At 41.8% G+C, this 21,607-nt stretch overlaps 1 protein-coding gene across 2 annotated transcripts in view; it reads right to left on the bottom strand.

The window, feature by feature from the left end:
- Positions 1–21,607, bottom strand: part of LOC139535441 (chemokine-like protein TAFA-2) — a 188,053-nt gene that overhangs the window by 4,684 nt on the left and 161,762 nt on the right. Inside the window, exon 4 of one of the 2 annotated variants that reach the window (XM_071334846.1) lies at positions 18,621–18,745. In XM_071334846.1, the coding sequence (XP_071190947.1) occupies positions 18,621–18,745 (125 nt within the window). Of the gene's footprint in view, positions 1–18,607; positions 18,746–21,607 lie in introns of both variants that reach the window. The other variant, XM_071334845.1, reaches the window with a different exon arrangement.

Below are 21,607 nucleotides of genomic sequence, written 5' to 3' on the forward strand. Positions count from 1 at the left end.
AATTTTATGGGCTTTCCTCTGACACAGCCTATTATATAGGTTCTGGATGGCAGGAAGATTCGCCCCAGTGATGTACTGGGCCGTTCGCACTACCCTCTGTAGCGCCTTACGGTCAGATGCCGACCAGTTGCCATACCAGGCGGTGATGCAACCGGTCAGGATGCTCTCGATGGTGCAGCTGTAGAACCTTTTGAGGATCTGGGGGTCCATGCCAAATCTTTTCAGTCTCCCTGAGGGGGAAAAGGTTTTGTCGTGCCCTCTTCATGACTGTCTTGGTATGTTTGGACCATGATAGTTCGTTGGTGATGTGGACACCAAGGAACTTGAAACTCTCGACCCGCTCCACTACAGCCCCGTCGATGTAAATGGGGGCCTGTTCGGCCCTCCGCCTTTTCCTGTAGTCCACGATCAGCTCCTTTGTCTTGGTCATATTGAGGGAGAGGTTGTTGTCCTGGCACCACACTGGCAGTTCTCTGACCTCCTCCCTATAGGGCATCTCATCATTGTCGGTGATCAGGCCAACCACTGTTGTGTCGTTAGCAAACTTAATGATGGTGTTGGAGTCGTGTTTGTCCACGCAGTCGTGGGTGAACAGGGAATACAGGAGGGGACTAAGTACACACCTCTGAGGGGCCCCAGTATTAAGGATCAGCGTGGCAGATGTGTTGTTGCCTACCCTTACCACCTGGGGGCGGCCTGTCAAGAAGTCCAGGATCCAGTTGCAGAGGGAGGTGTTTAGTCCCAGAGTCCTTAGCTTAGTGATGAGCTTCGTGGGCATTATGGTGTTGAACGCTGAGCTGCAGTCGATGAACAGCATTCTCCTTTTGTCCAGGTGAGAAAAGGCAGTGCGGAGTGTGATTGAGATTGTGTCATCTGTGGATCTGTTGGGGCGGTATGCGAATTGGAGTGGGTCTAGGGTATCCGGGAGGATGCTGTTGATATGAGCCATGACCAGCCTTTCAAATTACTTCATGGCTACAGACGGTAATCATTTAGGAAGGTTACCTTCGCTTCCTTGGGCACAGGGACTATGGTGGTCTGCTTGAAACATGTAGGTATTACAGACTCAGTCAGGGAGAGGTTGAAAATGTCAGTGAAGCCACTTGACAGTTGGTCCCCGCATGCTTTGAGTACACGTCCTGGTAATCCATCTGTCCCAGCGGCATTGTGAATATTGACCTGTTCCTCAATGCCATTGGATGAATCCCGGAACATATTCCAATCTGTGCTAGCAAAACAGTCCTGTAGTGTAGCATCCGCGTCATCTGACCACTTCCATATTGAGCGAGTCACTGGTACTTCCTGCTTTAGTTTTTGCTTGTAAGCTGGAATCAGGAGGATAGAATTGTGGTCAGATTTGCCAAATGGAGGGTCTCTGTTCTGCCGGTGCATGGAAAATCCTGCCAGCTCTATATTGTCCGTTTCTTCGTTCAGCCACATCTCGGTGAAACATAAGATGTTACAGTTTTTAATGTCCCGTTGGTCGGATAATCTTAATAGTAGGTCATCAATTTATTTTCTAACGATTGCACGTTAGCAAGAATGGAAGGCACTGGGAGTTTACTCGCTCGCCTCTGCCTTCTCAGAAGGATCCCTGTTCTGCGTACCCTTTTCCGGCGTCTTCACGCAAAAGGCATGGATCTGGGCCTGTTCCAGTAAAAGCAGGATATCCTTCTCGTCGGACTCATTAGAGGAAAAAGTTTCCTCCAATCCGCAGTGAGTAATCTCTTTTCTGATGTCCAGAAGTTATTTTCGGTCATAAGAGACGGTTGTAGCAACATTATGCACACAATAAGTAAAAAAATTATTTACACAAAATGCCAAAAAAATAACAAAATTGCACAATTGGTTGGGAGAATGAAAAACGTCAGCCATGTTCTTCGGCGCCATCTTTATCAGACCCTTTACTCAGTAGTTTGTTGAAGAACCTTTGGCAGCAATTACAGCCTTGAGTCTTTTTGGGTATGATGCTACAAGCTTGGCACACCTGTATTTGGGGAGTTTCTCCCATTCTTTACTGCCGATCCTCTCAAGCTATGTCAGGTTGGAAAGGGAGCGTTGCTGCACAGCTATTTTCAGGTCTCTCCAGAGAAATTTGATCGGGTTCCAGTCCTGGCTCTGCATGGGCCACTGAAGGACATTCAGAGACTTGTCCCGAAGCCAGTCCTGTGTTGTCTTGGCTGTGTGCTTAGGTGCGTTGTGCTGTTGGAAGGTGTTACGCACGCCTCTAAGAAGAGGGAACGCAACACCCTGCTACAACTCAACTCCCCGTGAAGTGAAAGAGGTATGGAACTGTAGGTGTGAGAAAGGACGACAAATGGCAGATTTGACCGTTTACTAGGACTTTATTCCTTTACACGGTAATATGGGGAAAAGGGGCTGGACGGAACCAAAGCAAAGAAAGTAAATGTCAAAGCCCCCCCCTCTCCTATCTAACCTGCCTACCCACTACTTACCTAACTTAGCACCACCTGGTACACTAACCAAAATACAGGGGGTGGGCCGCCCAGGTCTTACCTAGTGTGCCTAGACATTGAATATACTACGGGTATATGTATGCCCGCGGGCCTCTTGCCTAAGCACTCCCTAGGTGCCTTCCCCTTCCCTCGTGGGAACAAATGAAACAGAATATCAAACAATTACTCAAACAAACTAATAAACAAAGGACATCAAATAAGCTCTAGCTGAGCAACAATCTCACACAGAACATACCAACTGCTCCCAGCAACAACTAACACAGTACATACCAATACATACCAACATGCTACAACCCTCAGCCATCAACCTCCTATCTCAGCAATGATCTATATAACATTCAATCTCTCCAGCAATGATCTCAGCCAGCAATGATCTCAGCCAGCAATGATCTCAGCCAGCAATGATCTCAGCCAGCAATGATCTCAGCCTGCCTATGATCTCTCTCTTCTGAACAACAGAACACTGGCTTTTATAGCTTCTGACGGCATTGGTAATTAGAGACAGCTGCATCTTGACGAGGGGGCGGGGTCAGCTCTCCAATCATCAATTGGGGCCGACCAATCAGCTGCTTGGGGAGAATTTCAGGAAGCCATCTCCTGAAACACACACACTCAAATACAAACTACAACACAGAAACTGGGGAACGTAACAGAAGGTGAACCTTCACCCCAGTCTAAGGTCCTGAGTGCTCTGGAGCAGGTTTTCATGAAGGAACTCTCTGTACTTTGCTCCGTTAATCTTTGCCTCGATCCTGACTAGTCTCCCTGTTCCTGCCGCTGAACATCATCCCCACACCATGCTTCACCATAGAGATGGTGTCAAGTTTGCTTCAGACGTGACGCTTGGCATTCAGGCCAAAGAGTTCAATCTTGGTTTCATCAGACCAGAGAATCTTGTTTCTCAGGGTCTGAGAGTCTGTAGGTGCCTTTTGGCAAACTTTAAGCAGGCATTCATTTGCCTTTTACTGAGGAGTGGCTTCTGTCTGGCCACTCTATCACAAAGGCCTAATTGGTGGAGTGCTAGAAAGATGGTTGTCCTTCTGGAAGGTTCTCCCATCTCCACAGAGGAACTCTGGAGCTCTATCAGAGTGACCATCGGGTTCTTTTTCACCTCCCTGACCAAGGCCCTTCCCCCCCGATTGCTCAGATTGACTGGGCGGCCAGCTCTAGGAAGAGTCTTGGTGGTTCCAAACTTCTTCCATTTAAGAATGATGGAGACCACTGTGTTCTTTGGGACCTTGGATGCTGCAAATTTTTTTTGGTAATCTTCCCCAGATCTGTGGCTTGACACAATCCTGTCTCGAAGCTCAACGGACAATTTCTTCGACCTCATGGGTTGGTTTTTGCTCTGACATGCACTGTCAACTGTGGAACCTTATATAGACAGGTGTGCGCCTTTCCAAATCATGTCCAATCAATTGAATTTACCACAGGTGGACTCCAATCAAGTTGTAGAAACATCTCAAGGATGCTCAATTTAAACAGGATGCACCTGAGCTCAATTTCGAGTCTCATAGCAAAAGGTCTGAATACTTATGTAAAGTAAATAAGGTATTTCTGTTTTGCAGTACATTCCTAAACTGCTTTCACTTGTCATTATGGGGCATTGCGTGTGGATTGATGAGAAAAAACAATAATGTAATACATTTTTGAATACGGCTGTAACGTAACATAATGTGGAAAAAGTGAAGGGGTCTGAATACTCTCCGAAGGCACTGTACATTCTGAACATAAACCAATGGATGGTGAATCTTTCTAATAAAACTTTGTTTTTTAATAAAATTAAACAAAAAACAATCAATTTGTGTTTAAAAAAAACAATATTTCTAAATAGGATTGGGTCAGAAGCATGATATTATAAATCACATCTTCAGCAGGAGGCATGGATGTTTGTCCTATCCATTGAAGGTTTATTAAAGAGTATACAGTAAGCCTACAATAGGCCTAGTTACAACAAACATTGGCTTCAACATGGAAATAATTATCTGCACACATTGCATTCACATTTCGAAAATTCACTGTGTGTTTGAGCCATTGACAATTGGACATTGCCCAAACGTTATAATAAGATTAGTTTACCATCGCCATTGATATGATCTGTTTGTGACTTTGCCACATGAAAGATAAACAAACGAACAGGGAAATATAGCCTAGACTACAAGCGGATTCAACACCAAGGAAAAACAATAATTAGTCTATCGTAATAACTTGATGTTCCTAAACATTTCCGCTAAAACCAGCTTTTGGTAAGTCTTAAATATCACCAGTAGTGCTGCTTGAAATTGACACATTGGTGACACACATGTTTTTAATGACACGCGTTAAATATTTCCACCCTCCCACCTCAGTGCAAGCAAGCTGATATAAGACAGGTAAATTACCAACCCTGGTGTTAGAGCTGGAAAATGCCAGTGCGCCAGTGTTTACATGACAAAATTACAAACTATCATGCGTTTGCCACTAGCGCCGCCTTAACAGCAGCTGAAACTAGAGCCCCTAGTATACATAATTATAAGTGGGGCTTGTTATCAGAGAGTGGCACACACATGCATAGGTGTTCCTATTTGTGTCTGGGCACCTATTAGTGTCATTTAATTACCGAGTGGCAGGGGCTCCACGGTCTTGGCCTGGAATGCGCCACAGTGTCAGGTAACATGAGGTGTCAGTGCCCCACAGCACACTGTTCCAAGGTATGCCTCATCCCAGTCGGCCCATGAAGGGTCTCACTCTCTAACATATTTCACACACACAAACATCTAACAACTAGATATACATTGGCCTGTAATTTTGTGTTCACGGGCACTGAAACCGGGAACATAAGACTCACCCCTCGCTGTTTCAGGAGGCACAGTTTAATCTTCACATGGCAGTGACACTCGTCAGGATGCTGGTTGTGTGTGTATGTGCGTGTGGAGAGGAGTGACTGTGTGGTTTGGTTCCATTCCAGGACACTGCGTGAAGTCTTCAAACAGAAGAGGCTCAATGCGTACAAGCCAGCAGGTTCTCCAGTCTCACCATTAGCTACACCACAGATTGGCAAAGCATGTATCTTACAGTACGAAGCCACTAGAATAATTAAATGCCAACAAAGTGGATAAGTCCTGACTTACAACCCATAACGAGTAACCAGACCCATATGACAACAAAAGGTGTTGCATATTCTTGTTATATTGCTATGCTGCTCCATATTGGAATTCTATTTATATCCACGCAATATGTGATCAGATGTAAACACCTAGAGAATCATATAATGAAAAACAATTTGCATGCTAGTCATGTGAGAGCAGTTTTGGGTGCTGATATGAGGGTTTTGTGGAGGAGACCGGGGTTACCAGTGGGCGAACCACACGAATGGAAAGAAGAACAAAGGAGGTTTTGATGCTTAAGCTGTGTAGGCTTATAAAGGGATAAAAGACCACACTTGACTAGTCAGGCTCAAACTAACCCGATTCAAAGCTTCACGGACAAACAAACAAATGCTTACCACTGATAAAGAAGCACAATCTTTGTTATTTTGATTTTGTTCTCTACTTATTGACTGTACGGATTTCATAATCTTTTAGAGGTTCTAGGCAGTGAAATACAGTAAATTATTGGCTTGCCTACAGAAAGTGTCTTGTCTATCTGTGAAAGCTGTAAAAGAGTCATCAAAAGGTGGAGGGTCTCATTCCACTGTCTTTACTGGTGCCCTAAAAGCCCAAACTGCAGAGTCAATCTCAGATTTCAGACAGAGCCTAATGGGCCTTAAGAAACAGATCAATGATCGATATAATGATTTAGGGCATCTTTCAGGCGATATATTGACTCCTTCGGTATTGATGGAAATACCAGATGGTATCTTTTATCTCCCAAACTATTAAAAGGATGTATATCAGCCATACTCAAAAGGCAGATGGCTAATTGTTATTTTGGGGGGGGACTCAGTCAGGCTTTTGAAATGTGGTAGTGCATAGGCAGTTATCCTCTTGGAATGTCATTGACTGACAGACATTAGAAAGCTATTTATAACCTGTCAGAAATGTCCAGTTGATCAGTTAGCCCATGTTAGCTAGCAGGTAAGTTCAGCTAACCAGCTATCTACATCTTGTACTTATCATGGCCAGATCATGTGCCCATGGGCCTTGAACCCCAGCGAGCCCCCATTGATTTTGTTGAGTCACTCAGGTATCATATGAATACAGATAAGATATGGCAAAATGTGTAGAATTGCAGGAAATTAGCTTTAAAACGGCAGAATTTTCATTCCGTCCCATTGCAAAATCTGTAGAATTGCAGGAAATAAGCTTTAAAACTGCTAAATGTTCTCTAGACCAACAAGAGGGGTGTGACATTATTTTAAAAGTTTGGGGTCCCATGGGTCGTGATTTGGGGGTTTGTTACTACGCCGATAAATTACAATATCCATCTGGACCGTTGCCAATTTGTGTGACCAGACCTTCTCAAATAGTAGTATCCCTACTGTATATTATATAGAGTCTATAGGTTACCAGTGTTTCTACATGGTGTATGGGTGGGGGTCCATTTACAGCAGCCAATACAACAGTGAATTGTTATGTACTGACAATGTGTCAACAACAAAAAAGTTTCACTAACACAGACAGCTTAAAACCTCTTAAGGATCGGACCCTTTTTTTCAATTTTTGCCTAAATAGACATACCCAAATCTAATTAAATTGCTGTTAGAGGCACATTGTCTGTGGTAAAAATGAAATGGAAAAGCTCATTTGTGTAAATGTTTGGTCTGAAATTGTTTTGAAAGGAGGATATGATTTCACACAGCTTTACATATTGAATCATACACATTACTTTGGGCCCACATTTACATTGCCATTGCCATGATATCTTGTAATGGGATACATGAAACTGTTAGCAAACTTTAAACTCGAACCCTCAGCACTTAAAGGAAGAAAAATATGATGTGAAATGCATCATACCAGCTGTATTTCTGCTGTATTTTGAAAGATAAATATACTGAAAACTTGATTGCTGACATAGAAAACATTTTGGAACTATATTAACAATGGACTAATGAAATAAATACTAAAATATCATTTTTGGTTTTCCTTTAACCCTCTCAAACCTGTAAAATGTATTTTCTTTATCAAACTACAATAGGATTTGATTGACACAGTGGGATTGACATAGTAGTATCTGCACTAGCATTGAGTTCTCAACCCCGTAACATCACGTGTGGCAAGGCTTACAATGAATAAAAAGTAAACTCTTACATGACAGTGTACCTACTGTATACAAACAACGACCATGGGTCCTAAGGTCCCGGATTCATTCAAGCTATTCCACTCAGCTCTTAGTCCAAACACAGTAAGCCCTTTGTATAGGTCTTATACAACCTTACATCTTCTCATCACCAACATCCAGGTAATTATTTCTAAAAGTAACATAATTAATATCTTCCTGAGAATTGGCTCTGTGCACCGCTTGTTAGGTGTGATGTGTGTTGATTGATATGATGTGAAAGCGGGGGTGGGGGTATGACTCATGACATTACTGACAGGCTTCTAACACCTGCACTCTTAGAAAAAGGTGCTATGTAGAACCATACAGGGTTCTTTGGTTTGTCCTCATAGGGGAGCCCTTTTTGGTGCTAGGTAGAACCCTTTGCAGACAGTTCTACCTAAAACCCTATATGTAGGGTTCTTCATAGAACCCCCTGTATATGGTTCTACCTAGAACCCTCTATGAAGGGTTTTAACAATAACAATTTTATCATCTAAAGGTTCTTCCTAGAACCCTCTATGAACAGCGTTATTAACCTTTACAATTAAATTATTTATGGCAATATATTATATACAGTACCAGTCAAAAGTTTGGACACACCTACTCATTCAAGGGTTTTTCTTTATTTGTACTATTTTCTACATTGTACAATAAAAGTGAAGACATCAAAACTATGAAATAACACATATGGATTCATGTAGTAACCCAAAAAGTGTTAAACAAATCAAAATATATGTTATATTTGAGATTCTTCAAGGTAGCCACCCTTTGCCTTGATGACAGCTTTGCACACTCTTGGCATTCTCTCAACCAGCTTCATGGGGTTGTCACCTGGAATGCATTTTAATTAACAAGTGTGCCTTGTAAAAAGTTAATTTGTTTGAGCCAATCAGTTGTGTTGTGACAAAGTGTGACAAGGTAGTGATGGTATACAGAATATGTATTTTTATTTGGTAAAAGACCAAGTCCATATTATGGCAAGAACAGCTCAAGTATGCAAAGGGAAACGACAGTTCATCATTACTTTAAGACATGAAGGTCAGTCAATCCGGGAAAATGTCAAGAAAAATGTCAAGAACTTTCAAAGTTTCTTGAAGTGCAGTGGCAAAAACCATCAAGCGCTATGATGGAACTGGCTCTCATGAGAACTGCCACAGGAAAGGAAGACCCATGGTTACCTCTGCTGCAGAGGATACGTTCATTGGCGTTAAGTTACTAGCTATAGTTACTAGCCTCAGAAACTGCAGCCCAAATAAATGCTTCACAGTGTTCAAGTAACAGACACATCACAACATCAACTGTTCAAAGGAGACAGCGAGAATCAGGCCATGGTTGAATTGCTGCAAAGAAACCACCACTAAAGGACACCAATAAGAAGAAGATACTTGCTTGGGCCAAGAAACACAAGCAATGGACATTAGACCGGTGGAAATATGTCCTTTGGTCTGATGAGTCCAAAAGTGAGATTTTTGGTTCCAACCGCCGTGTTTTTGTGAGATGCAGAGTAAGTGAACGGATGATCTCAGCATGTGTGGTTACCACTGTGAAGTATGGAGGAGGAGGTGTGATGTTGTGGGGGTGCTTTGCTGGTGACACTGTTGGTGATTTATTTTGAACTCAAGGCACACTTAACCAGCATGTCTTCCACAGCATTCTGCAGCGATACGCCATCTGGTTTGCGCTTAGTGGGACTATAGTTTGTTTTTCAACATGATAATGACCCAAAACACACCTCCAGACTGTGTAAGGGCTATTTGACCAAGAAGGAGAGTGATGGAGTGCTACATCAGTTGAACTGGCCACCACAGTCACCCAACCTCAATCCAATTGAGATGTTTCGGGATGAGTTGGACTGCAGAGTGAAGGAAAAGCAGCCAACAAGTGCTCAATATATGTGGGAACTCCTTCAAGACTGTTCGAAAAAGCATTCCTCATGAAGCTAGTTGTTAGAATGAAAAGCGTGTGTAAAGCTGTCATCAACGCAAAGGGTGGCTACTTTGAAGAATCTCAAATATAACATATATATGGATTTGGTTAACACTTTTTTGGTTTTGATGTCTTCCCTACTATTTTACAATGTACAAAATAGTAAAATAAAGAAAAACCCTTGAATGAGTAGGTGTGTCCAAACTTTGACCTTTTCTGTATATCATAAGTCCTTTCGTTGAGGGCCTAGTTATACCCAGTGCTTAATTTGAGCCAGATCCTGCTGGAACAGGATCCGGCACCTCTCAGTTTTGGACTGTTTTGTTCCAGAACTTATTTGTCAGGAATCGGTACCTCTCGTGCAATGTAAAAATCACATAACTAGATTGAAATCCCCTTTCTATGATCTCTCCCCTTCTGCTCTGATAGACATGAGCCTGCAACTTTCATCTCTTCAGCATTGCACTTCATCATTTATTTCCTAATAGAATCATAGTTTCGCAAAGGGTTCTGGAGGAGCTGCCAAAGTTATAGAGCCACAGTACTGCTGTCTGTTCTGAAAGAACAGTGGCAAAAAAAAATACCACAGAGGATCGATGGCTTATTTTACAAATAGCCTAGCTGTGGAGTGTAGTCCGATAACAAGGCATAGCCTACAGTCGGAAACACTCGGCAATCTGTCAGTGAACAAACAGCATGCAGACAAAACTGGCTATTCGCAGTATTTCAAATTGCCTTCAATCGTGGGAAAACAAAGGTTGGAAAGCAAATGGCTCCTGCTGAAAAGAGAAGACTCTAATATGTCAGCTGTAGGCTACCAAAATATTTGATCACCTTCCAAATATTGTTTTACAAAGTAAAACAAGAAAGAGGCTTTTCGAATGAGAGCATAGGCCATCACCAGCAAGTGAGCTGCGCATCAATGGGAAAGTCAGTGAAACTGTAAAACAAAATGAGGACTATCATTTCCTCTTCATATTGTAGCATACAATATGTGTCTCCACACACCTAGCCTAGGCTAATGATGGATTCAAGACAAGGTTGTTTTCATTGATCTCAGATTCTCAGTCAGCGTCAAAGTAGTGTGTCATTTCGATCATTTGTGCAGTATTATGGTGCTTTCAAGACAACTGGGAACTCCGAATTCTTGGGGGGAATTATGACGTCAGTGATCTTCAGGTTGGAAAGTCTGAGCTCTAGAAAGAGCCCAGAGTTCCTCACTTGGAATTCCGAATTGGATGACCGTTCAAAAAATAATAATCCCAGTCGGAGCTCGTTTTGTCACGATTTCCCAGTTGTCTTGAACGCACTGAAGTCAGAAGTCAGAGATTTCCCAGCTCAGAGTTCCCAGTTGAATGCGGCACTAAAACAGATTATGCCAAGTCTCCAGTCATGTAAAATTAATGAAATGCGTTTATAAAAAGCCCAAAATTTACCAGACCCTAGGCCACAAAAAATGTTTCCCATGTTTGCAACTTCTGTAAGTGCCTCTACTCGTCTATGCCACTAAGCAAATGCGATGCTATATATTCAAAGCTTTATTATAGAGGTGATATTTTTTTCTCATGCGTTCCGTTACCTCAGGGCTCCCCAGGTCACCCCACTCTTGCTCTCACTTTTTGTTCTGGCACTTCCCGATTTACAAAATAAGCACTGGTTAAACCCTAACACAGCTGTGTTAGGAAACCCCTGGTTTACAGGTCACATCAGGCATGCGAGACCAATTATACTGACTTGCAAAGTTATTTGTAATTCCTATTGGAATCCAGCCTGAGTTATGATATTCAACAAGAGGAATCACCCGCATCATGAATTCAGAATCACTGCCAGAATAGGGAGGGTTGAATAATGAGACAACCTCAACGATCTAAATTGGAACAACCATCCCAGTAAGCGGTGCAATAAGTCTGGCTACTAACAGATTGGTCTAGTTTTATTTAAAGTATTTTATTTATCTTTGTGTAGCATAAAAATTCATCAACCATTTAAACATTTAAACTCAGTTTTTCACAATTCCTAACATTTAATCCTAGTAAAAATGTCCTGTCTTAGGTCAGTTAGGATCACCACTTTATTTTAAGAATGTGAAATGTCAGAAAAAAGTAGAGAGAATGATTTATTTCAGCTTTTATTTCTTTCATCACATGCACAGTGGGTCATAAGTTTACATACACTCAATTAGTATTTGGTAGCATTGCCTTTAACTTGTTTAACTTGGGTCAAATGTTTTGTGTAGCCTTCCACAAGCTTCCCACAATAAGTGGGTGATTTTTGGCCCATTCCTCCTGACAGAGCTGGTGTAACTGAGTCGGGTTTATAGGCCTCCTTTGCTCACACACGCTTTTTCAGTTCTGCCCACACATTTTCTCTGGGATTGAGGCCAGGGCTTTGTGATGGTCACTCCAATACCTTGACTTTATTGTCCTTAAGCCGTTTTGCCACAACTTTGGAAGTATGCTTGGGGTCATTGTCCATTTGGAAGACCCATTTGCGACCAAGCTTTAACTTCCTGACTGATGTCTTGAGATGTTGCTTCAATATATCCACATAATTTTCCGTCCTCATGATGCCATCTATTTTGTGAAGTGCACCAGTCTCTCCTGCAGTAAAGCACCCCCACAAAATGATGCTGCCACCCCTGTGCTTCACGGTTGGGATGGTGTTATTCGGCTTGCAAGCCTCCCCCTTTTTCCTCCAAACATAACAATGGTCATTATGGCCAAACAGTTCTATTTTTGTTTCATCAGACCAGAGGACATTTCTCCAAAATGTACGATCTTTGTTACAAACGGTAGTCTGGCTTTTTTATGGCGGTTTTGGAGTAGTGGATTCTTACTTGCTGAGCGGCCTTTCAGGTTATGTCGATATAGGACTCGTTTTACTGTGGATATAGATACTTTTGTACCGCTTTCCTCCAGCATCTTCACAAGGTCCTTTGCTGTTGTTCTGGGATTGATTTGCACTTTTCGCACCAAAGTACATTCATCTCTAGGAGACAGAACGCGTCTCCTTCCTGAGCAGTATGATGGCTGCATGGGCCCATGGTGTTTATACTTGCGTACTATTGTTTGTACAGATGAACGTTGTACCTTCAGGCGTTTGGAAATTTCTCAAAAGGATGAACCAGACATGTGGAGGTCTACAAACATTTTTCTGAGGTCTTGGCTGATTTCTTTTGATTTTCCAAAGATGCACTGAGTTTGAAGGTATACCTTGAAATACATCCACAGGTACACCTCCAATTGACTCAAATGATGTCAATTAGCCTATCAGAAGCTTCTGAAGCCATGACATGATTTCCAAGCTGTTTAAAGGCACAATCAACTTCTTACCCACTGGAATTGTGATACAGTGAATTATAAGTGAAATAATCTGTCTGTAAACAATTGTTGGAACAATGACTTGTGTCATGCACAAAGTAAATGTCCTAACCAACTCGCCAAAACTATAGTTTGTTAACAATACATTTGTGGAGTGGTTGAAAAACAAGTTTTAATTTCTCCAACCTAAGTGTATGTAAACTAATTGACGTCAAATGTTTTTTTTGTTTTTTTGCATAATTCCCCTAACCTGCTACATGAATTACCATAATCTGCTGGGTAAGTTCACCTAAACCTGCTATGAAAAGTCAATTATTACAAAAAGCACTATCCCTCAAAATGTCATTCATTTGCACAATGTCTCTCATTCACATTTGCTTACATTTGCAAACTCACCAAAAATGACATTCGGTAGATACTACCTATACTTGTATGACTTTATGAGCTAGATTGCCTGTCTTTACAATTAGTTTATTTTCGTTTGTGCTCGTTAGCATATTTAGCTAGCAAGCTCTATGGAAATGCACTAGTACTTGTGCTAATTTTGTTAGCATTCTATATAGTAATAGACGCCCAATGGGCTTTTTTTGCGTTTTAAGCGCCTCATTGTGTACTAAAACGGTAATACCTTAATTCTGTGGATGAGAAAAGGACGGTATGACGATGTGAAAATCTAGATACCTCCCAACCCTAGTACTGTAGCAGCCACCTGCACCCCAGGCCGCATGCCTCTATGCCTGCCTGCCTCTCTGCCTCCCTCTTTGATAGAGAAGAGGTATACATTATTAACTTGGCTAAAATAAAAAGGTCTGCCTCGTCCAAGCCCTCAGCACAATGAATAATGGAGAAGGCAGCTCAAGTACAGGTGTTTGGTGAGTCAAACACTGGGCCGTGATGGATGGCTCTGGGCCCACTGTGTCACAAACAACCCCCTCCTAACCCACCCCACGCTCACCCTAAAGCACAGACACACATAGCCTCCATTAATCTCTGGAAGTCACCCTATCCTGCTCTGAACATCCACCTGCATGGCTCAGCTTGTTTATTGTTGAGGTTTTTCTTCTTCTCTTTTTTGCCAATGTTGTTTCCTCGCTGACTCTCTTCAAGTTACATCCAAGACCACTCAAATGTTTTCAAAGGCAGGCCCCGACCCAAGCCTGTTCTCAAATCCAAGTGCCAAATGCAAGTGGGTCAGATGGAAGCACGAGAGTTTTCTGTACACCAGTAGGCAGGCAGGAAGATATGTTTAAGGATAATGTTGGCGCTCCTAGGTGGGCATGTTTTCAGCCCCTGTAGGAGCTGGGAAATACAGTAGTCAGCCTTAGACGCGCATTTTCTATTTCAGGAGGCTTATTGTTCATCTTCATCACCAGAGCCTACTGTCAAGCTGTCATATGGACACTATATATACAAAAGTATGTGGACACCCCTTTAAATTAGTGGATTCAGCTATTTCAGTCACACCTGTTGCTGACAGGTGTCTACAATCAAGCACACAGCCAGGCAATCTCTATAGACAAACATTGGCAGTAGAATGGCCTTACTGAAGAGCTACTGAAGAGCTCAGGGACTTTCAACGTGGCACTGTCAAAGGATGCCACCTTTCCAACAAGTCAGTTCGTCAAATTTCTGGCCTGCTAGAGCTGCACCGGTCAACTGTAAGTGCTGTTATTGTGAAGAGGAAATGTCTAGGAGCAACAACGGCTCAGCCACGCAGTGGTAGGCCACACAAGTTTACAAAATGGGACCAGCGAGTGCTGAAGCACATAGCGCATAAAAATAGTTTGTCCTTGGTTGCAACACTCACTATTAAGTTCCAAACTGCCTCTGGAAGCAACGTCAGCACAAGAACTGTTCATCGGGAGCTTCATGATATGGGTTTCCACGGCCGAGCAGCCGCACACAAGCCTAAGATCACCATGCGCAATGCCAAGCGTCGGCTGGAGTGGTTTAAAGCTCGCCGCCATTGGACTCTGGAGCAGTGGAAACAAACGCGTTCTCTGGAGTGATGAATCACGCTTCACCATCTGGCAGTCCGACAGACAAATATGGGTTTGGCGGATGCCAAGAGAACACGACCTGCCCAAATGCATAGTGCCAAGTGTAAAGTTTGGTGGGGCTGTTTTTCATGGTTTGGGCTAGGCCACTTAGTTCCAGGGGAGGGAAATCTTACCGCTACAGCATACAATGACATTCTAGACCATTCTGTGCTTCAACTTTGTGGCAACAGTTTGGGGAAGTCCCTTTCCTGTTTCAGCATGACAATACACCCATGCACAAAGTGAGGTCCATACAGAAATGGTTTGTCGACATTGGTGTGGAAGAACTTGACTGGCCTGCACAGAGCCCTGACCTCAACCCCATCAAACACCTTTGGGATGAATTGGAACACAGACAGCAAACCAGGCCTAATCGCATAACATCAGTGCTGACCTCACTAATGCTCTTGTCGCTGAATGGAAGCAAGTCCCCGCAGCAATGTTACAACATCTAGTGAAAAGCCTTCCCAGAAGAGTGGAGGCTGACACAGCATCAAAGGGGGGACCAACTCCATATTAGTGCCCATGATTTTGTAATGAGATGTTCGACGAGCAGGTGTCGGCATACTTTTGGTCATGTATTGTACTTCAGAATGACACTTTTCTACAAAAATGTAATTGGATGAATAAGTGCATAAGTGTGTGTGTGGGTGTCTCTCACAGCAATCTCTAGATACTGTTCTTTCAAGATACACATATTTTACAGTATCTCAGTAGAATTTAGCCTTTTTGATCGTATAAAATTCAAATATATTGCTCCCTACAGATACAAACACTTTTCAGCCACACAATCTATAGTTGGTAAGAAGGGCTTATGAGTCTAGGAAATTCAAAACATGTATGCGTGAGCACAGCAGTTTTCTAGAATATTGAACTTTTTGAATTCTCAGTGCAGCTCAAGCAATTTCTACAACTGTGAACACATTCAAATGAAGAGAGGACGTGTACCGGATCCACTTTGGTTTGGAATTTGCGGAGAGTTGCGAGTTTGGGCTGTGCGTGCCAGCGGATGGTGTCTCAGAGCCATGTAGCTATGTCACAATGGGACGCCGGACTATCGCATCTCAGCGTCTGTTGACTTTGACTTATACTTTACAGTTGGTTATGTAGAAGATAAATCAACAACTTTAATTACTGAAGATTCTATGTCATGGTGGGCTTTAGAGGAAGCAAAACCTGTATGTGTGTTTAATAAGGGTGTGAACTACCGTTTAAACAAAATTGGGATTGTTAACATACATCTGTTTCCCCCTACAATCACAAAATTAAAATCATAGTGCAGTTTTCAAAAAACGACCACACTACTAAAAAATTCAAATAAATGCTGGATTAAAAACAACCCAGTGCTGGGTAAATAGTGGACAGAACACAAGTTGGGCTATTTTTGACCCAGAGAGTTGGGTCACTTAGTTGGGTTATTGAGCTATGATCCACCGGGTCAGATCAGAAGACTGGAGGCGTGGCTTAGTATGGGCATGGCTTTCAGATAGTTTGTTTTGGCCACCCGTGAGAGTACATTTATTTCCCTTTAATCTGTTCTGTTTTATTGTTGACACATATTTTGATTGAGCACTGAAACTGTAGTTTAATGATGTTTATGCTAGGTGATTTTCTCAAGGCCTATGTGTATCCCAATTTTGGGATAGTTAGCATTTAGTTATGATACTTAAATAATAATGTTATTAATTGTATATTAAAATATGTCATGTGCAAGTATATTGAAGGGACATTAGAATGTGCAGTGTATAAACATATATTACATTTACTCTCACAGGTTGCCAAAAATACCTTATTTTTGCACCCGTGAGAGTAAATTTTATTAATGTTCATCATGTTAAGTTTTTACACTGCAAATTTCAATTTTTCTTTAATATTTTAGTACATCACATATTTTTATATAATTTTTTTAACACTATTATGTAAATATTCTAACAAATTGCTAACTTTGACAACTTTGGGATATGCCTCTACTAAGCCATGCTTCCAGTCTTCTGATCTTACCAGGCAGATCATAGCTCAATAACCCAACATCAACAACCCAACTGGCTGGGTCAAAATAACTGTTTTTAATCATTGTTTTTAACTCAGCATTTTTTGGAGTGCACTAACAGGACAATTTTTTATGAAACAAATACCTAATGCAACAATGATGTAAAGTTAATAGGAGATACTGTATGCATCTGTCAAATTATTATTATTTATTATTATTATTATAAAGCGCTCTACACGTCATCGTCGTTCACAGTTGGAAAAACGGCAAGGGAAGGCAAGCGACGGCAGCGAAGTGCTCCCGCACATTGGCATCTGCATTGGCCTAACGTTATATCCTAATTTGACTTTGGTCCATGTTGTTCTTCAAATTACCATCTCTGATAAACCCACACTATATCAAATAAAATCAACCTTTACTTGTAACATGTACAGGATACAGAAGGTGTAAACCCTACAGTAAAATGGTTACTTGCATAGTGGTATCTTCTGTTTAGACATGTAGCTAGCTAGCTAAGCAATGAACCATACTCCCAACTCATAATGTTATACCCTGCATGAATCTGCAGGTAGCCAAAGATAACCAACTAGGTTCGATGTTAGCTAGCTAGCTTTCATTAGGCTGTAACTAGCAATGCAAATGGCTCTGAGATACGAATAATATTACTACACAGATCCTACACGTAATGTTAGCTAGCGAGTAATCTGTTGATCTGTTCAACACTCTCTCGCTTACTAAATGACTCCACGTGCCATTCCACAGTTCTGATGTCCTCACCACCACTCCACAACGCAGAAAATAGTAAAAACAAAGAAAACCCCTCAATTAGTAGGTGTGTCCAAATTCCTGACCGGTACCGCAGATAGACGTACGCATGTGTGCCTTGTCCCATAGGCCCAGGGCTTATCAGCTAAAACCCTGGGCCTGGCTCCCCAGTGGGTGGGAATTAGCCCCTAATCTATGCCCTCGAAGGCCCACCCATGGCTGCCCCCCTGCCCAGACATGTGAAATCCATAGATTAGGGGCTACTTCATTTATTTCAATTGACTGATTTCCTAATATAAACTGTAACTTAGTCAAATCTTTGAAATTGTTGCATGTTGCGTTTATATTTTTGTTCATTATATGACTACGGTAGATAGAACTTCATTGCCCCCTAGCGGTCATTCGCAATAGGACCATATTCTGCATTGTGAATTCAAATGGAATTTTTAGAATTTTTGTTTTAACTGAAAAACAATTTTTGGGGGCAGTTTAAATGTTAACAAAAAAAAGTGTGTCACATCCCTAGTGTGTTTATGTGTGTGTGTTTGTGAGCGCATGTGCCCCATGTGCGCGTGTGTGTGTGTGTGTGTGTGTAAGTGCACATGTGTACACGTGTACACCTATGTGTACATACAGTGCCTTCGGAAAGTATTCAGACCCCTTGACTTTTTCCACATTTTGTTATGTTGCAGCCTTATTCTAAAATGTTTTTGTTTTTTTAATCCCTCATCAATCTACACACAACACCCCATAATGACAAATTCGAAAACAGGTTTTTAGACATTTTTGCAAATGTATAAAAATAAAAAAAACTGTATGTGTTATAACGACGCATGTGATGCATTTTCTTACATTATGCACCCACCTTCGTCGTCTTTACTTTGTTTCCTGTACTGCAGCTCCAGCCTTTCAGGTCAGGCAACACTTTACACTCCTCCCCATCCATACATGGATGCATCTGGCACCACCACTTCTGGGCAACTATGGATGCTGCAAGAGGCAAAGAGAGAGGAATACAACCAGTTAATCTGTGCACATTACAAGGCGGTGAAAAGACACTTCCTCTACTAGACTACTGTAACAACTGAACCCACAACAAGACATCTGTTTCTACAAACATGTCAGTGAGAGTGAAGCCTTTTGATCCATGACTGACAGTAGAGTAGAGAGAGATCCTCCATGACTGCGAGCTGACTGCCTGGCTGCCTGACTGACTGGCTGAGCTGTGTGTTTCCAGAAGTGAATTACAGGGTGTGGGTCAATGTTAAGCTGATGAACAAAGTGGCAGGAGGGCAAAACACAGACTGGCACAGTGGGAGCAGAACAGGCCTCCAAGGTCTACAGCTGCCTCTGAGGACACCTGCAGAGGGTAGGGTTTCCCTTGACATTTCTAAAGCTTCAGTCAGTGGTGTCAAGATGGGAGGAAACTGCTGTCAGAGCCATTACAGTACAGAGGATAGGGATCGATTCACCTGTCGCAGGGGCCTCTGTTGACATGATATTAAATGACCTGGCCCACTATACTTCAATGAGCAAGCGCATCAGCACGCCGGGCTTTATTGTTTCCAGTGATAGACAGACAGCAAAACAGCCTGAAACGTAAGTTTGCAGTTTACAAATGTAACATGTTGAACAGAAATGACATTTACTCTCACGGGTTGCCAAAAATACCTATCTGAAAGCCACGACTCCAATAGGCCAAGCCTCCTGAAAATAACATATTATATACAAGATACCCATCTGCTGGGTCAACCCAGCATGAAAGTGAATACAAACACAACTGATGATTAACATAACCCATGTTTGGGTAATCCAAAGCCTGGCCTATTTCGGGTGTTGCTTCCAGAGTTCTTTATGCACATGTGAGAGTAAATTTTATTAATGTTCATCATGTTAAGTTTTTACACTGCAAATTTCAATTTTCCTTTATTATTTTAGTACATCACATATTTTAATATAGCATTATTTACACTATTATGTAAATATTATAACAAATTGCTAAATTTGCCAACTTTGGGATTTGCATACGCAAGGTAAAAATAACCCTGTCCAATATTTACCTAAATTGGGTTGTTTTTAAGCATTTTGTTGAGATCTTCCAGCAATTTGTTTAGATTGATCGGTAGATGCAGGAAAACGTAATAGTAGAAGAAAATATCTTACCCTATGTCAAATGTTGAATTGTTGATGATTGATAATCATTTGAAACCGCACTAATTCTGAGTGATACATGTGTGATACAAGACCGATTTTGGAACAGTGTACTGCCAATTACTGTGTTGCTAATACTGTCCTGTCAATAAAAATATATACAGTTGAAGTCGTAAGTTTACATACACTTACGTTGGAGTCATTCAAACTTGCTTTTCAACCACTCCACAAATTTCTTGTTAACAAACTATAGTTTTCGCAAGTCGGTTAGGACATCTACTTTGTGCAAGACACAAGTACATTTTCCAACAAATGTTTACAGACAGACTATTTCACTGTATCACAATTCCAGTGGGTCAGAAGTTTACATACACTAAGTTGACTGTGCCTTTAAACAGCTTGGAAAAATCCAGAAAATTATGTCATGGCTTTAGAAGCTTCTGATAGGCTAATTTACATAATTTGAGTCAATTGGAGGTGTACCTGTGGATGTATTTCAAGGCATACCTTCAAACTCAGTGCCTCTTTGCTTGACATCATGGGAAAATCAAAAGAAATCAGCCAAGACCCCAGAAAAAAATTGTGGACCTCCACATGTCTGGTTCATCCTTGGGAGCAATTTCCAAACACCTGAAGGTACCACATTCATCTGTACAAACAATAGTACGCAAGTATAAACACCATGGGACCATGCAGCCGTCATACTGCTCAGGAAGGAGACGCGTTCTGTCTCCTAGAGAGTATAAATCAATCCCCGTACAACAGCAAAGGACCGTGTGAAGATGCTGGAAGAAACAGGTACAAAAGTATATATATTCACAGTAAAACGAGTCCTATATCGACATAACCTGAAAGGCCGCTCAGCAAGGAGGAAGCCACTGCTCCAAAAACGCCATAAAAAAGCCAGACTACAGATTGCAACTGCAGATGGGGACAAAGATCGTACTTTTTGTAGAAATGTCCTCTGGTCTGATGAAACAAAAATAGAACTGTTTGGCCATAATGACCATCGTTATGTTTGGAGGAAAAAGGGGGATGCTTGCAAGCTGAAGAACACCATCCCAACCGTGAAGCATGGGGGTGCTTCATGGCAGCATCATGTTGTGGGGGTGCTTTGCTGCTGGAGGGACTGGTGCACTTCAAAAAATAGATGGCATCATGAGGACGGAAAATTATGTGGATATATTGAAGCAACATCTCAAGACATCAGTCTGGAAGTTAAAGCTTGGTAGCAAATGGGTCTTCCAAATGGACAATTACCCCAAGCATACTTCCAAAGATGGCTTAAGGACAACAAAGTCAAGGTATTGGAGTGGCCATCACGAAGCCCTGACCTCAATCCCATAGAAAATGTGTGGGCAGAACTGAAAAAGTGTGTGTGAGCAAAGGAGGCCTACAAACCTGACTCAGTTACACCAGTTCTGTCAGGAGGAATGGGCCAAAATTCACCCAATTTATTGTGAGAAGCTTGTGGAAGGCTACCCAAAACGTTTGACCCAAGTTAAACAATTTAAAGGCAATGCTACCAAATACTAATTGAGTGTATGTAAACTTATGACCCACTGTGAATGTGATGAAAGAAATAAAAGCTGAAATAAATCATTCTCTCTACAATTACATTTCACATTCTTAAAATATAGTTGTGATCCTAACTGACCTAAGACAGGGAATTTTTACTAGGATTAAATGTCAGGAATTGTG

Source organism: Salvelinus alpinus, chromosome 12 (assembly GCF_045679555.1).
Source record: "Salvelinus alpinus chromosome 12, SLU_Salpinus.1, whole genome shotgun sequence".
In the NCBI taxonomy this organism is placed as follows: domain Eukaryota; kingdom Metazoa; phylum Chordata; class Actinopteri; order Salmoniformes; family Salmonidae; genus Salvelinus; species Salvelinus alpinus.